The sequence below is a fragment of the Ostrinia nubilalis genome, chromosome 8 (assembly GCF_963855985.1).
Source record: "Ostrinia nubilalis chromosome 8, ilOstNubi1.1, whole genome shotgun sequence".
NCBI lineage: Eukaryota > Metazoa > Arthropoda > Insecta > Lepidoptera > Crambidae > Ostrinia > Ostrinia nubilalis.
Window position 1 is genome coordinate 8,856,355 of NC_087095.1, and position 18,979 is coordinate 8,875,333.

The 18,979-nt window shown below is 35.1% G+C and overlaps 1 protein-coding gene across 6 annotated transcripts in view; it reads left to right on the forward strand.

The window, feature by feature from the left end:
- The window catches only part of LOC135073890 (poly(rC)-binding protein 3), a 197,378-nt gene that overhangs the window by 156,859 nt on the left and 21,540 nt on the right, over positions 1 to 18,979 (forward strand). For 2 of the 6 annotated variants that reach the window (XM_063968137.1, XM_063968132.1), the window contains 7 exons: positions 4,893 to 4,939; positions 13,214 to 13,432; positions 15,411 to 15,467; positions 15,551 to 15,667; positions 16,086 to 16,238; positions 17,072 to 17,179; positions 17,683 to 17,802. In XM_063968137.1, coding sequence (XP_063824207.1) covers positions 13,352 to 13,432; positions 15,411 to 15,467; positions 15,551 to 15,667; positions 16,086 to 16,238; positions 17,072 to 17,179; positions 17,683 to 17,802 — 636 coding nt within the window. In that variant the 5' untranslated portion in view covers positions 4,893 to 4,939; positions 13,214 to 13,351. The other 4 variants (XM_063968133.1, XM_063968135.1, XM_063968134.1 and 1 more) reach the window with 4 other exon arrangements.

The following is an 18,979-nucleotide window of genomic DNA, read 5'->3' on the forward strand; positions in this document are numbered from 1 at the left end:
ATTAAAACACAATTATTATGATAAATTATTTTATTTCTATAGTATGCGTAATAAATAACTAAAAAGTCCTAAAATTATTATTAATTTCCCATATTGCGGGTAATTTTCCCACGTAAATAACTGAGAACACTGGTCTTTGACGTATTATTTTTTCGAGTGAATGACATTTGATTTCAATTACTTTCAATATTTTAATGTCAGGAAATAAGTGATTGGATTATTATTTTACCTGTGAAATGTGATTCCTTAATTTTTGTTTGTTCGAACAGAACGGTTTTTGCACAATTTCATCACACAAGACATGTCGTATTCGTGTTGTTTTTTCACCGCCTAAATGTGTCAACTGTGTGAAGTTTGCACTCGAAGTGGTGCGTCAGGGTGTGAATGTGTGCGTGCCGGCCTGTACGTACAGGCAAGCTGGTGTATCCTAATGTCACAGTATTTTGTTGATGAGAATCCGTCCGACTTTTTTTATAGGTCCATGAGTGTAGGTACCAAAACAAAATAAATCTAAAGACGACAGAAGATAAACATTGTTAGTACCTCGTAGCTAACGACATAATACATAACATACCTACCAACCTTACCTACCTAAAATCATTCGATAAAAATTTTATAAAAAAAAATAAAACCGACTCCAAAAAACCTACACTGAAAAGTAGAAAAATAATTACTAATTACCTACTTATTTATTAGGACGAATTATTAATATTTATGTAGGTATATCTGGCACCAAGATTATGAAACATGTAAAGTTTGCCTGCACCGACTCCAAAAGTATCAATCATGGTATACCTACATAAATATTAATAATTCGTCCTAATAAAAAAGTAGGTAATTAGTAATTATTTTTCTACTTTTTAGTGTAGGTTTTTTGGAGTCGGTTTTATTTTTTTTATAAAATTTTACTTATTTCTTGCTTTTTAGTTAACTAATTATTACCTTGATGTTACCACTGAAGGTAGGCAGTACATTGAGACCATATTCTTGTCTAGTGTAAAATAATATTCCCTACAAAATACAGGTTACTATAGGAAACCTAAAAATATAGGAAACCTAAAAAAACCTAAAAATATAGGTTAATATAAGAAAACCTAAAAAGACCTTAAACGGTCAGCCCACCTTAAAAACATGAAAGAATACAACTGTTGGTCTATTTGTACTTATAATATTTAAAGAATTATCCTACAACTTCTAAGCATTAAGGAGTTGTACCTACCATGACCAGTTTTTCTTCAAATTCGCATGAGACCACCCTTTTGATAATACCTATTCAACAAAAAAATAATCGTTCAAATTGGTTCATAATCGGGGGAAATTTTGCGTATAAAAAAGTTCATCCCCAATTTTCCACCCTTGGGGGTGAAATATTTTCTTCAAATTCGCATGAAACCACCCTTTTGATAATACCTATTCAACAAAAAAATAATCGTTCAAATTGGTTTAAAATCGGCGGAGATATTGCGTATAAAAAAGTTCATCCCCAATTTTCCACCCTTGGGGGTTGTTTTTTTATTATTAAATTTAAATGGGACCACCCTTGAGGTATTACCTATACGCCGAAAAAAGATTTGTTCAAATCGGTTCATAATTGGCGGAGTTATCGCGTAACAAACATAGAAAAAAAAAACATACGGGTCGAATTGAGAACCTCCTCCTTTTTTTGAAGTCCGTTGAAAATCATGTAAAGCTACAGATTTTTCTAAATAGTCCTGATTTTGTGTGACTTTAAAATTGATTTTAAAGTGTGGTCCCAGCCAGCGGCTTTGCGTGATATGCTCCGGCGGACATGCAATAAAATGATATAAGTTGGTGCTTCCCATTGTGCAAACGTAATCGAAACACTGTGCAGGAAAGAGAATTTGCGAATGGACACGAAATAAATAATGGAATCGTAGAATATTTAAAATCTGAAACAATAAGAGCCTACAGCAGATGATGGTCCATCAAATTGTACATTGTGCATTTATATGTTTTTGTTTTTTATTATTATTTTCCAACTAAAATTATGTCACCTGCTTAACTCGTTAATTAGCACCTTGTAAGTCTCCAATGCTTGAAACTATGGATTGAATAAGTACCTACTCATTCCCCCGAAATTCCTTTATAACATTTCATAATAAAATTGTACTTATCTGAACGAGAGATTTAATATATTTGAGATTTAATATCTACAATAAAGAATGAAGTTTATAATACCTCGATAATAAGGCTTTTACATAACATGTATTCCGATAAACATGTGGAGGAGGCTTTCAGTATAAATCCTACAATTTATTTCACGCGGTATCGACGTAATCTGTGTTTTATATCGCAATACGTATGTTTTATCGGCATGCGAGCCTGTAAACGGAGCAAACTGATTTTAACTAGCCCTCCACGGTTCGTATCCCCCATTCACCCACCTCTTATAGCCTGCTAATCCGACCTGTATTTGTGCTCACGTTAAATAAATAAACTAGAGGCATCAACACTCGAATGGCTTTGTAAATTATTTATTAACCACTTTGTTGGTTTATTTTTGGGTAACACTGTGAGTGGGAGAGCGGCAAACGTTTCCCTGCGTGTGTAAACCCAAGGGAGAAACACCACGCAACTTTTGCTCCCTACAGCTAATAACTTTTGAGGAACTACGGAAGGTACCTAATCAATTATGCATCTCGGCTTTGCAACAATTCTTTCTGCGATTACTTTTGGTATTTTTCTGCGGAATGCGATCCGTCAATTTATTTCCCCCATTCTGATCTCAGATAGCCATACTATAAGCTAAGACCACGTACCCTCAAATATTTTATAATAATCATAACAAAAGAAATTAAGAAAGCAAAGGTCCTAAAGTAACGATCCTTCAAAAGCAGTTCAGAAATATGACAAGCAATAAAAAATACCTAGCCCATAAAGCGGCTCTACAAAATGACTCGTATAACAGCTTTTTACTTCACTCATAATCTTTATCACTTGTCTGCAAAGGGCTAAGCGTTCTTATAAAGTCAGTACCAAGAACTCCAGGAAACGTTTTTATTGGCCGAGTACCGTCATCTTGGCCCATCGTGACAGCTACGTATAACGGCACTTGTGTTTTGTTCGACCTGTCCAGTGCATTAAAACGTTGGCTGGATATGCACTAAGATCACACATGCAATTCGAATTACAAAGTAACCTTTTACTAAACCTTTTATAGCACAAAAACAGCAAACATCTGGCTAGGATCCGGTCTATCTATTACTTCGCGTAACAAAGAATGCTTAGCTGGGTCTAAACTCTGTACGACAGTAAAACATTTTAAGTCGTACTCATCCATATAATGTAGACCTGCACTGCTTATACACCGACTAATCTACTTACTACTAATTCCTAATACCTAACATCGCCTAATTCAGATCTATATACCGGCACGGAATTTGAGATACCATTGAGCAGACCCATATGACTGCTCACGCGAATTCCACGGCTAAACAATGAGATATCAATACACCATAATACAAAGCGATACGAGCACTGCCATACCATATATCATGCCTCCAATGATCTAACTAACAGATAGTGGATTACCTAAGCATCCTTCATATAACAATACTAAACGCAAACCAAGAAACAGACTCTATTTTTTGTTTATTATTCGGCCCTAATTTTGAAGTACCTAAAGCTTTTATATGACGGGATTATTAACTTTAATTGGTTTTAGCAACTGCTGTGAAATTAAGTCTATTGTAACTTTGCTTCCTCGAAACTGTTTACTTTCTTTGCAAGCCTATCATAATATTTTAATTAATTTTAAGTTGCGTTCAACTTTTTTCGCAACTCTTAAGCCCAATGGCTTTCTTGGCTTAAAGTTTCTTTTTTATTACTTGGATTATAAATGCGTGATTTAATTTACGAGTTATTATAACAAAAGCTTTACTTTACCTACGTCTTTACTTATTAACGACTCATGACACGAGCTCTAAAAGAAATAAACGTGTTTAATAATTCAAAACGATAAATTACGAGCTTAAAAAGCTCTCTCCGTACGCGTTTTAGTTACGTCAAAAAATTTGTGGCAATTTAGTGCAAAGATGTTAAAACTCTACAGGCAATCTTGTCGCCGTTGTCACTTGTAAACTATGAACATTGGCGTCTACGGTTAGCCGAAGTTGGGCTTTGCCCTGGGGCCCCAAAGCTCGCTGGGCGCTTTGCCAATCCTAAAGCTTCATCCTGCGAATCTATTGCATAGATTTTTAATTAGGTTTTCAAATCAATATTACATACCAAATTCATGTATTTTTCCTTTATCCTGAGAAAATTATTTTTATGCTCTCAACTAGAGAGCTTTTGCTTAAATATTATAAAGGTTTCTTAAGAAAATCTTTCTACATGCATTCAAAAATATATATACGCAATATTTATATACTAATTTGTGCTATACAAAACCATTTCAATAACAGAGGAAGCTCGGCATAATTGGCCTTCTGAAACCTCTTAAAGAACCTCCCTAATTGGATCAACTTACCGAAATTACTGCCGTAATTTGGACACTCATAATAGGCGAGTAAACGTTCAAAATGTATTCATAATTATATTGCAAACATCTCTAATCTTGTGGTTCATTTTAATGAGGGAAATCCCAAATCAATGTCATGTTTTTCATTTTAATATACCTACCTACTTACCTTAACCTGGTGGTACTGGTAGCTGTGGTGATGAAGTATTTTCTGACGGTCTTGGTGATGAAAAATCTAATCTAATCTTCACTAAATCAATAATTTATTAAACATTTGCACACTAACAAGAAACTTATTATGTAGAAATGTTATTCTGAAAGTATGTAAGTGTATGGTATTAACCAGTAGCAACGTGGAAAACTCTTGTTTTTTTATTGAATTAGTTTTATAGGAACTTTTATTTTGTTTCAGATACTTATTTGGATAAGGTGCATCGTAGGATCTACGCCTTCTAACATGTAAGTATAATATTGAAAGGTATTTTACAATCGATGTAAATACTCGTATCCATTCAAAATAATTACTCTCTCTGTCTCTATCTATCTCTCTCAATCTCTCTCTAAACAGTACTGTTTCAAAACAAGAGATCCACTTTTGATTAAGTTTAAAACTCGTAAATCTAATATTATTATACAAAACTTATGAATACTACATTTAGTCCAGTCAATGAATGCTTTAACGACGGTGTAGAGAGAAATCCGTGGAACACAATTTCTGACCTCGGGACTTTATTTAGACTAGTTAGGAGGTGAACATAGCAAAAGTCCCCGCCCTTAGCCCTTGAGCCGGCAGGGAGAGGGGGGTTTAAAGGTACTACTTTTCGGTTTTTCGCTTAATCCTCGGAAACTATGCGTCCTAGTGACATGACTACTATGAACCAAAAAAAGCTTATTCAATTTGCTACAGGTGAGACAATCAAGTTTTTCTATATCTTTTATAGTTTTCACGGCATCTGCTCTAGAAGGTCTGTAATATTGGAAATTTTATTTTTGTCTTACATGTTCCCATCAGGAGAAAATTGACTAAATCAACATTAAGCCAACATTCTAGATATGCGGGAGCATGTTAAGCCTAGTTCCAGGGAGGGGACTGCACCGTGCGTATATTTAGACGACCCAATTGGAGTCACTTTTGACTCCTCATCACTCAAAAACTACTGTGCATTAACACTTCAAATTTGGCTCATGTGTTGAAACTTGCAATGTAAACATCAGCTTCAAATTTCATAAATATACCTCAAATGGTTATTTAGGTATTAACGTTCAAAAATCGACATTTAGAACACTAAAATCTATCTATCACCTGTGAAATGTTAAAATTTATTGGTTTTTTATTTGTTCCTTTGTATTTACACATCTACCTATCTGGATGCCAAATTTCAACCTTCAAGGTCATCTGGAAGTTGTTAGAATTTGGTCTATAGGTCAGATACGTAGATTTTTAGACGTCAATACCTAAAGAACCGTTTGAGGTATATTTATGAAATTTAAAGCTGACGTTTATCTTGCAAGTCTCAACACATGAGCCAAATTTGAAGTGTTAATGCACAGTAGTTTTTGAGTGATGAGGAGTCAAAAGTGGCTCCAATTGGGTCGTCTAAATATACGCACGGTGCAGTCCTCTCCCTGGAACTAGGCTTAACATGCTCCCGCATGTCTAAAATGTTTGCTTAATGTTGGTTTAGTCGATTTTCTCCTGATGGGAACATGTAAGACAAAAATAAAATTTCCAATATTACAGACCTTCTAGAGCAGATGCCGTGAAAACTATAAAAGATATAGAAAAACTTGACCGTCTCACCTGTAGCAAATTAAATAAGCTTTTTTGGTTCATAGTAGTCATGTCACTAGGACGCATAGTTTCCGAGGATTAAGCGAAAAACCGAAAAGTGGTACCTTTAAACCCCCCTCACCCCGCCGGCTCAAGGGCTAAGGGCGGGGACTTTTGCTATGTTCACCTCCTAACTAGTCTAAATAAAGTCCCGAAGTCAGAATTTGTGTTCCACGGATTTCCATCTATAATGCTTTATTGACTGGACTAATTGGCATAAAAATATGTACCTAAATACCAATGCTTCAAAAGCTGATTACCGAATTACATCGTAACTAAGTACGTTACCTTCTTGCAAGCAAAATAAAAGACGACATTCAAATCACTGTCCTTTTAATTAACATTTTTTTTTTTTTTTTTCAAAAACCAAACATTGATACAATCACGTGATATCCGCCATTTTTTATGGACCCTCTTTTATTGCTTGTTACCTCCTGAGCCTCATTATAGGGCGACCCAATTTAAGTTTCCCTTGTCAACACCGTAAATTAAAAATATACAACATTGTTTTTAATCTCAAATGTAGAGTACGTACTCTATTGAATAATATTACTAGCATACGTAATAAAGTATACTTACATTATTACGTATATAGATGGAACAAACGTCACACGAAAGCAGGACGAAATTCAACGGCGTGTCTTAGTCTTGTCCCACGTCACGGGGAAATATTAATGTTCCCCACATAGGGATTAAAATGGTCCAAAGTAACATTTCATTCGCTCGAAACATAACTTACAAACCTACCTACGTTAAGTCCACGTCACGCAGGTTGAATACCTATTAGAATAATAGTTTGAGTAACTTTACAGTAAACAGGGGCGTGCTGTGCATACAGGAAAATACGCTGACCCAAACTTTAACTAAGTACACAGTACTATATTGTTCAAAATCAGCGAATTTCTGTTACTAGCTTCCTATTTAGATACTTCATAACTGGTACTATTACGGTCTACTTAACAGAAATTTTATGACATTATTGCCGGAAAAAGTAAGTTCACTAAAGCTTTTACTGGTAGGTTTACTAAAGTATCCGTTCAACAAACAAATAAGAACATTTTCGTTCGTTAGAACATTAGTAAAGATTGTGTAGGCAATCAAAAGGTAATTAAAAGACAAATGCCAGTGGACTTTTCTGCAGATCCGTTGACGCGATAAGGATTATCCCACGGGATGGCTCTACGTAGAGACGAAGACCTTAATGACAATAATCCTCGGCTCTCCAAGTTTATCGGAGCTATTGATAAGTCTCCCATTATTTTTGACCCTCTAAGCGATGAAGCTTAGGAACTTACGCTTATTTTATTTCAATTTGTTTTTTAGAAAGTTGCCTTAAAGTCATATCATATTCATTTACTAAAACAATACTTAGTATTAAGCATAGTATTAATGTGACATCATTTTGTAAAGCTGAAACCGTGTATCGTCAAGTTTCACAGAAATATCGAGTGTAGGCCGCAAATTTGAAACAGGCAGGTAAATAAAGGAAATACCTTTGAACTCTTATTTGCAGTATTCATTGAAATTAATAAAGTATTTCCCAGCTTAAATAAGGATGCGCAAAGTTATGTAAATAAAAAAATTCTCAAAATCGAGTATGATATAACATTAAGTTTATTAACTTACAGGTCTACTTTAGGCTTAAAAAGTATATGTATAGAGTTCAAAACTCAAAACCAAGTCTATCATCATATTTATAAAGTAGGCAACAGTTGAATTAATTACATGCAACATTTCAAAAAGCCGACTTTAATCAGCGGAATATTTTCAGATTCAATTCATCACGGTAAACACCGGATGATATGCTCGACTCACCAAGTTTACATATTAATTATTTTGTTTGTTGCAAATATTTTCAGAATACCGTACACTCGAGAGCTTGTAGGTATTTGGTATGGTATTTACTTGCTTGCGTTGAAAATGTATCGTAACTGTAAACTCTAGTATACGAACAATTTAGTGCTTGCACGGCGAATACCTTAAGTAAATCTACTACTTATCTGGGATTGATTCCTCTTAACACATGTTATTTAAAAAAGAGGTAAATCTTTTAACAAATTGTAACACAATACACAAACACTTTAATTTTATATACTTTTGGCGGTAGGTAAATGTATGACGCCATAGTTAAAACAATGAAATTAGTCTTATTTAGTTTTTTCTTATCTTCTTTAGTTCTGGGCTCAAATTGGTCTAAACGTCTTGACAAATGCTTGGTAAAAATACTCTAACAAAGTCACCGTACAAATATCACACAAGTTCAGAACTAAGCCAAATAAGGAACCTAATACAAGTAAGTAGAAAAGTATTACGTCCTCTGTCCCTTTTCCTGCCGATACTGAGTTCTCTAATAGCGATAGTGCAATTGAAGCGGCACGGCCAGCAGGGCCGGATCTACCTATGGGCTGATTGGGCTGCAGCCCAGGGCCCCGGGGTTACAAGGGGCCCCCAGACCCCGCTAAAAAGTAGGCAATAACTTGAAAAAAAAAAAGAAAAAAGTTGTCTGTAAAGTCGGTTTACGGACGATATTTTTACAACGTCATAAGAAAATATTGATTAAAAATTACATACTAATTGAGATTTTTTAAATTTTTCTTTCTTCCAATTGATTGATTTTGGAATTTCTTTATTTGCATAATTAGCATACATACATGTTTAGTTAGTACATTTTTTTTTTTTTTTTTTTTATGCATAACAAGGCAGGTATTTGACCACAATCGCACCTGATGTTAAGTGGTACATGATAACTTAAAAGCTAGTGTTTTTTATAGACTTAATAATACGTCTTTATAAAACATGCAACATAATGACATTTAATTTAAATCATAAAAAAGAAACAACACAATAGCTACGTTGAATTTAAACACATAAACTAATCGGCTTAAGATGTCGATTTAGCTACATATGGATGAATATCAACAAACTCGCCTTTTGCCTAATTCCGGTGGCGAATTTTCATTTCCACTTTCTTCCAATTACTTCTTGTAAAGAAAACGTAATATTTTTTAAACTAAGAGGTATATCCTGATAAAATAAAAACAGTAATAATGCTAAATAACAGGCGATACTAAAAAAAATACATAAAATACTCAGAAAATGGCAACAAATAATAAAAAATGATACATTTTGAGAAAAATCTGCATTTTCATTCGTGTTTTTTTGGTTATTTGATAAATTTCTCCAAATAATGCCCCCCTAACAGATTGTTTTTATTACTATGTGTTATTATTTATCATATTACCTTTGTAAAACTAAAAAATATCATGTCTTTATCCCTATCACAATGTTTGCAATGATCGTTTGAACTAAGCCTCTCCGGGCGCGCCATTCAACGCTTCGTTAACAACGAAACTGAAAGTGGCTCTAGATTTGTAATTTTGATAAAAACAAGTTACATTTCAAATAAAAACAAAAGATTTCGAAGTAAAATAAGCATTTTAGTTAAAATTGAAATTGTCTCTACCTGTAGCGGATAATAATGTGGTGACAGGCCTTTCTTCAAATGATCATAGCAAATGTTGTGATAGGGATAGAGACTTCCGATTTCTGGTTTTACAAAATTAATACGATAGAGAATAATACAAAGTAATAAAAACCACCTGTTATGGGGGCATTTTTTGGAGAAATTTATCAAATAACCAAAAAAACACGAATTTAAAAGCAGATTTTTTTCAAAAAGCCTATAATTTTTTATTATTTGTTGGCATTTTCTGGGCATTTTATGTATTTTTTTAGTATCGCCTGTTATTAAGCATTATAACTGTTTTTATTTTATCAGGATATACCTCTTAGTTTAAAAGTTATTACGTTTTCTTTACAAGAAGTAATTTGGCAGAAAAAAAATTTAAAAAAAATCTCAAAAATTTAGTATGCAATTTTTAATCAATATTTTCTTATGACGTTGTCACGTAAAAATATCGTCCGTAAACCGACTTTACAGACAACTATTTTTATTTTTATTTTCAAATTATTGCCTACTTTTTAGCGGGATCTGGGGGCCCCTTGTAACCCCGGGGCCCTTACGTTACCTAACGTAAGTAATTGGCAGAATTTTTTTTTTTAAAAATGTCAAAAAATTTTTGACCTCTTTTTTGACGATAAAAATAGGTCTAGTTTCACCTATTTTCATATGTGCACTTTATCGTGACTCACACACACTGTATGTATAAGAATAATATATCATTATAGAAACAGTTTTTTGGCATGGCTATTAGTTGAGTACTAAGATAGGCCCCCAAGTAGTTTCAGCCCAGGGCCCCACAAATTCACGATCCGGCCCTGACGGCCAGGGCCACTCTTGGCTCTCGAGCACAAATTAAATAACCTGGAATAAGACGGTTATTACCACGCCATTTTACGAGAAACGCGTGATGAAAATACGGTTTTGTTTTCCCGTTTTCTCGTCTGCCCTATTCATTGCTACGAAGTAAGATAAAAACTTGCAGTTTTTTTTATTTGCTTTGCACCTTTTCGAGGGATTTTTTTCAGTCTGTTCCGCCATAAGCTGTTTAAGCCGGGTAGGTTGTACAGGTACTCGTACCACAATACACAGGTATTTGTTTGGTGAAAAAATACATTGTAGACAGGGACTTGCTAGCTTGAAATGTCTAATACATCTCCCCTAGACAAAACGCACTTTTTGATCGAATCGAAAATCGAATCCGTCAAAACTCCATACAAAAAAGGGGCTTTTCGACAACTTTTCGACTGGTTTGCGATTATAATTTGCACTTTGTCAAGACCCACTGATTGGTGTTATTTAATTTTTTTTTTATTTGAAATTGATCTCGTGCGAGAGTCTCAGAGTCGAAAAAGTCTCTAAACGTGGTTTAAACAATCTTCATGAAATCAAAACAATGAAATTCTAAGTTAAAGTAGTAGGTATCTAAGTATCTACCTATCCAACTTTTTAATAAAGATTAAGCTGATAAATTGTTATTTGAAATACCTACGTTACATTAGTTTAAGTGCTGTGGAAATCCGAGAAATTTCCAGGCTCTACTAGCTCTTCAAAAAGTTTCTGTTGGAGTAAACATCGTTTTTATAGCTCCCGGCGACTTCCAATTAAGAGCTTTTAAATTTTAGTCCTTCTATTTTTCGCGTTTATTCCTTTTTGTAACATCAAACAAAGGGAAAAGCGATTTTGTTTTGAAGTAACGAACTGAATAGGGATAATGTTACACACATGAATAGATCACACATTCACACCTGTTAACATAATAATATAAAAAGCTTAAACTAAACTGAAAAGAACAGGTAATTTGTAAGGTTAATCTTCAGCACCTAGACCTGTGTGATAATGATGAACGACAAACTTTATGTGCCTTCAATAGCCACGCTTTAAAAATTTCACCTACGATTTTCGTAGTCCGCAAGACACGACTAAGTATCAAACCTTTTTCCCAGGTCATAAAACTAAAGCTGTGACGCATAAAGGCATTTCACCTCGGGAAGAGCTCCGTTGACGCCAATAAAATCGATGAACGAATTTGCATGGGACACAAAGCACTCCCAACTTTAATATAGACATGTAGTCCAGGGGCTTTTCACAAAAAACAGAGGTCCAACAGTATCTCTGCAGTTATTACTTTTTACGGTTCAGTGTGTGGGTATTGGCCAGTTTCAGTTGAAGCGTGTATTCATCCGCTCCTATTAGGTCTGCAAAACTTTTTAAATTACTACAGAGCGTTCATCAATATTGGCGCGTTAGTTAGTTTATCTAATTGGTTTCTATGAATAAGAACGAGAAACATTTATCAAATTAGTAGTTCTTCTTTATTTTATACTAACATACTACAGTGGTTTCGTAAGTTAAATTAAATTACCAATGAGGTATGGGTAAACTGAATATTTAATTACGATCCCCTGAAGATACGATTATTACCTAAAGTTTTCCTTGCGAAGTCATTTCCCAATCACCTTTGCAATATTTGTGGCGGTTTCAAGCGAGCGCGGTTTGATCATTGTAAAAATTAAAAGTCGGTCTTTTTTTTTATTGTACGAATTTTTACCTCTACAAAAAGCATAATAAATATTTATTCTGTGCTTATAAACACCACTAACTTACCTACCATTTTAATGTAGCTACTTATAACACAACAGGTAACAGTATTCAGTTTATAATGCAACACGAAACAAAGAAAATAAACAAGGATCAATATAATAGTAGTCTTTGACAAGGATAAAACTTTGAAACCTCGCGGGAAAACCCTACTCTCGCTGTCTATGCTATGAATAGTCACTGTCAAAAAGCTTTTACTCGCCTCCGCCAGAGGCAGCGCGATCGATCCGCGGCGAGATACTGTCAGTTGTCTATGATATTTTGACATTAGCAAGACTCTTTTATGCTCTTTGTTAGCAAGCTTCATACCGACGCGTCACCGTCGGATTTTATTTAATTTTGTAATTAATAATTAGTGACAAAAGAAAATTGTGATAAGTGTGATTTTATACACAACTTGGTGATAATACTAGTGTTAAGATTTGTTATGTTATTGTTGCACAGTGGAAAACCTAACGAGGTAAGGTAAATCCTGAGGTTGTAAATGGAATTTGTTTGGTATTTGCGGGATCGATAACCCGGTCGGCTAGCCATGAGGCGCGACGCTGAGGTTATGTCGCGAGTGGCGAACAGGTATCGGAGTTCAAGTAACGGTCCCGCCAGCCCGAGCCCGCCGACTCGCATTACATCCACAGAATCCGGTCGGTCCTAGGACCAGTTAGTTTATAATAGCGTCTAGATCCTCATTTGCCGCCCTTATTCCGTTACGCTTGCCGCCCGCCACTGTAAATAAATATTCGGTAATCAGCTTCGCTTCTAAAAGGACGAGTGCCCATGCCCCACACCTTAGTACGCTCGAGACCTATTGACATTCCTTTTGAGATGTGCGCCTGTTTTCCAGCTTACCCTGCCTGCAGTGCGTGCCAAGAGCCCCAGAGTCCCAGCATTATAGATTGAGTGGAGTGTCCCCTGTGTCCGCCCACACGTAGTCCCGTACGCAGCCAAAATTCCGCGAGACACTTCGGACACCTCCTCCAGCATGGAACTGGAGAAAGCCCCCAACCTCCACGAGGAAGACTCCAAAGTTACCCTCACTATCAGACTGATTATGCAGGGGAAGGTAAGAGGAAACACTCACTGTTTATCATCAAAGTGCCAGTATTTTTGGAAATTATCTGTGCTGTGTTTATTGTGAAAGTGGTTATTTTACCTTCTTCTTAACTCCATTATCATTATAACTATACCATTTTACATAACCCATCCATCTATTATTAGTAATTACATTGGAATTCCAAGCATGAATTTTAGATGTAGATATGATTGATCTGCTTGTTAGCGTAGATGTCTAATAATGTATTGTTCATCAGAAAGGAAATTAATATGTTGCAAATATACATTTATAAAAGTTAATTCTATGTGAGTAAGTAATTGGGGGTATTTTATAAAATAATTCCTCTTAGTTACACCATATCAAATAATAAAAAAATACCATGCTATATTTAATAACACTAAACTGTCTACTGTCCACTTTCTATTAAACATTTTAATATTTTTTAATGATACAAAACATGCTAGTGGAAGCCAATCATAATTTAAAACAATAGACGCCTGACTAGGCTTTTCATATTCATCAGAGAAATCTTCATTAACATATCATTGTTTATGAAAGAGTTGTTTGTTTGAAAGTATGGTAATCTAATATGACTTTGGTATTTTAATCTTGTTAAAGAACACACACTTGTATGGATGCATTACACAAGATCCTGTTTGTAACTCATGTAGGCTTGCTTTGCCGTAGGCTTTCATATTATTGTCTCTGTAAATTGCCTGTATCATGTTTCACCTAATTGCCTGCATATGTTTTTCATATTTATATTTGAGATCTCATTTAATCCAATTTTGTACAAACAGCATGATCTATTTTATTAATTAGTTTAGTAACTTGTTATTTTCGATTTATGTTGCCCAATAGTAATACTAATTTAGCACACCTAGATGCGGCTACTAGATTGGACTGACATGAGAGATGTATTGATATTAACATACACCTACTTGTATGTCTACACACTTTTAATTGGCTGTAATCCAATACAAAGTACATTTGGCAGCGAGCCAGATATTGGCACTCGCCCTGTTCATCAAACATGTCGATTTGTATCTTTTTCTAATTGAACTGTCTAAGGCCTGCGATTTTAAACGAAGTGTGTAGAACCAAATTTACTTTGGTTGAACTGTGATCTTTTATGCCTAGTGCTGAGAAACAGTTGATTAATTTTTGATTTTCTTTGAGCTCAGTATCTGACTAATACATGATTTGTTTATTACATTCAATGTTTACTCTATAATTATATTTGTATGAACACTGTTCAAATAGTTATTTATCATCAATGTTTGTACAGTTTGGTCTAATCAATCAACCGCTATTACAGGTTCTTTTACCACATACATCATGATCATTACAAACATTTGTACTAATGACATGGCATTTTGATATATTTTTAATATTTTTTTTTTATTAATTTGGCTACATGCAGTGTGCTCGAACTAGAAAGTGATGATTGGTGTTCTCTTGAATTATTCATGCTGATTATTTATTTACTTATTAATTTGAACTAAGTTCTAATTTTTCTGATTAATATCGAGAAGAAATAACTTATCAAACGGTTCTCCGATCCCACCTTAAGTTTTTTGAACCGTGTCCACTTTCATCATTCGTCAGCTCTATTTGTGCCGGCCCACAGACGCATTGCATCGGCTGCTTCACGCAACAGCATTGTTCACATACTGCACAGGTCAACATGCCCTGTTGCCAGGAAAGAGCCAATACGTTACAGCTACTCTAAAACTGTCTTGACGCAACCCCAATGCATCTCGTGGTGCAAAGAATCGCTCGAAGCTCTGTGACTATTATTGGCGACCAGACAGGAAATCTTTTGTGCTATAAATCTAAACGCACTGCATTAATTACGTCTGCGCCCGTTGCACAATAGTTGCCAATGTTGTCTCAGCATTAGAGGCTATTTTCAGAGGCCCTTTAATAACATAAGTTATGAAGGAGTCGTCCGTGATTATTAATCTGATGCCTTTCTTGTTTGCAGGAAGTCGGCAGTATTATTGGAAAGAAAGGAGAGATTGTTAAAAGATTTAGGGAAGAGGTATGTTGTAATGACAAAAGAAAATGTTTAATTTAATTTGTACAATCGATAATGTTATTGAACTTGTGGTTTATTTATTTCAGTCTGGAGCCAAAATCAACATATCTGATGGATCATGCCCAGAGCGCATTGTCACAGTCACCGGCAACACTAGCGCCATTTTTAAAGCCTTCACACTCATTTGCAAGAAATTCGAAGAGGTTCGTATTTTCCTTATTTTGAACAAATTATACATATTGATTTGTCACAAATTTTTCCTGAAACTGCCTCACTAAAAACAAACTGATGTTAATAAAGACCCTAGATTCTTATAATGCCTTAGTGAAGTAACGAATCTTAAAAAAAAAACACATTTTTGGTGTTGTTTGATTTGTTATTGGAATTTTAATTATGTGACAAAACTGGTTCTTATTTTTGGAAAACTTTCCAATAAAAGAAATACTTCCTAACTTGCTTTAAAGTTACTACAAGTTTTGTATTGAAATGCATCAAGATCTAATATGCTAATTCCATTAAAGATCAAGACATGATAAACTTACTATAGCAGGCTGTTTTAACTCTTATTCTGAAGCTTTAACGTTCATATAGGATAAATAATGATATCCTGTAACATTCCAGTGGTGCTCTCAGTTCAATGAAAGCGGCGGCGGCGGGTCGCGGTCACCCATCACTCTGCGGCTCATCGTTCCGGCCTCACAGTGCGGCTCGCTCATCGGCAAGGGCGGCTCCAAGATCAAGGAGATCCGTGACGTCACTGGAGCCAATATACAGGTCTGAAAAAAGAAAACATTTATTTTTTTCTTTGTATTATTTTGCTAGTGGCCAGGTCTGGGATATTACGGTTGACAGAGTAACCTCCCTATTGAATTATGTCAGTCTTGTTATCGTCGTATTTTTTTAAATTATTTCTTAGAGCCCATGCAACCCACATTTTTTCAAGCACCGTCTACGCTTTACGAACGCGCGTTTGTCTGCGCTACTAAATTAGATTGCATTAATTGCGATTCCGTGATAACACTGTCGAGTCTGAAAAAAACGCTTGCCCATTGGCCCTTAAACATAAACCCCTGAAATTAAGATAAATTATAATGCTTGTGTTAGGAGTGAGCTTACCTTCACCACAATAGTTAAGCGGTATAATCGACAGTCGGACACCTTTGGGCTATTGGCTCCTATTTATTATTGTCTGGCTACTACTACACATTAAGATGCCACAGATTACTACTTGATGTGCTGTCGTCTGTACATGCAAGAATGGGTCCGACTCTCGCAGTCGATCGATTGCCAATTCTTTATACTTTTATCATTATTACACAAGACTGCATTCATAAAAGTAGATTAAGAATAGATCAAAATGTGTGCCGACTTTATTTTTTTCTTATCAAATGATCTAAAGACGAAAACAGTTTCCTTTAGTCTCTTTGCGACATCCAGAACCAAGCAAACAAAGACGAATCTAAAGTTATCCAATAATCCAATAAGTGCCCAAAAATAACCGATCAGTAGCACTCCGTATTCTGACACTAGAAATTAGTTCTGGGTTCTCGCAGTGGTTATCTTAGTAGACAAAATGACATTAATTATACGTTTTCTATTGTTTATAGGTGGCGAGCGAAATGTTGCCAAACTCCACAGAGAGGGCGGTGACGATCAGCGGCACATGCGACGCAATTACACAATGCATTTATCACATCTGTTGTGTCATGCTAGAGGTAATAATAATAACTGTCGCAAACTTATCGGAACGTATTAAACGCACGCATTGTGCTGTGCAGTTGGTCTTCCGAATCAACTATATTAATACTCGATTCTAATAATAGTAGTTCTTTAGAACTAATTGCTGTAAAGGTTTTAATAGAAATAAAGTAACATGCCCGTTTTCACCTAATTTTTAAGTGACCCCTATGAAAACAAAATTCCTGTTAGTCCTCTATGGTAACCCATAGAGGTCACTTAAAAATTAGGAATTAATGGTGAAAACGGGCATTAAAGTTCTAAAATCACTTCCCTATGGTAGTTGACAACACCAGTCATTATTGGCATTATTTTGTATGGTAAATACAACCAATGACGTCACTTTTTTGCCAAATCAATTAAAAGCTACTTAAGTAATGTTGTTTTCGTTTACAAAATTTTGTTAATGGTCTCAACTGCCCAATTATCGCATTTTAGGAATATAATAGACGGTATATTTATGGTATGTGTATGATTTCAGAGCCCACCGAAAGGAGCCACGATCCCATACAGGCCGAAACCAAACGTAGCGGGCCCGGTCATCCTAGCCGGCGGCCAGGCTTACACCATCCAGGGCAATTACGCCGTGCCAGCGCAAGATGTGAGTTACTACTATTATTACTAAAGAAAGCCACTAAGAGAAGCACAGAAGTCTTTATTTTGCTGTTCATTTCCTTTACTCGATACTGTGTCATGAATAAATAACATAAAATCGATAGCGATATTATTTTGTCACGCTTAATTTTTATCACATTAGCGAGGCATTCAATGAAACATTAGTGCAGACTTTTATGACAGCATAAATTAGCTGACAATAAATTATAAATGAACACGTGTTGATTTCAATTGCTTTCATATGGCATTTCCTTCGGGCGGGTGGGGCCCATCTGGCGATTATCGGCATGCCGTATGCGAGTTCACACACTTTCGAACAATGAAATAAATTAAAAGTCAATGCACTGTTGCTATGCACAGTTATACCTGCTCAAATGTTTAATGTTTATCTCCACGGCATGAATTTACTGATAAAACTTAATGCCTACTTATTTTATGCCGTTTATGATCCTGGCGAGGTCTTATCTAGGTGTTTAAATAAAACAATGTATAGTTGGTTTCCAGCCAATATTGAAGAAAATGCTATGACAGAAGTATTTTCTAAAACATGCGACATTTAATTATGTAGTAATTACTAATTAGTCTTAGTTCTTTTGTCTTTCTTTTATTTTTCAGTTTAATATAAATCTGAGTTTAGGGAAAGGAATTGATTATTGTGTATTTCTTTAGACGGGCAAAGGGGTTTGATTGTTATTTCAAAGATTTGGTTTCTACCTAAAAATTACACTTAATTCAATGCATTTTGTTTTTAATATGTATAAATATTTTAATAGCAGAATCACTGTCATATCATGTAAGTAAGACGGTTAATTTTGAAAAGATTGAAGGTATGATTGTTTTGTAAAAAGAAGCTAAATGTTCTGTATTTTTAATGATAAGTTTGCATTCGGCAAAGTATAAATAAAAGAAAAACTGTAAACACTTTTGAATCACGGCTCGTATTGCATAAAATGTTGGCGGGCGATTGCCCCCGCTGACGTCACAAGCGCGAAAAACTCCGCGAGCTAAGCCAACTCAGCCAAGTATAAAGTGTTTTCAAGTATTTTAACAAGTAAACTTGGTATTGCAATCGATTAGGTAGTTGACACCAATAAATACTCGTAATTCCAATACGCAACTTCTTTAAAAAAACACTTCACCCTATACCTGAAAACCGAGTTTTA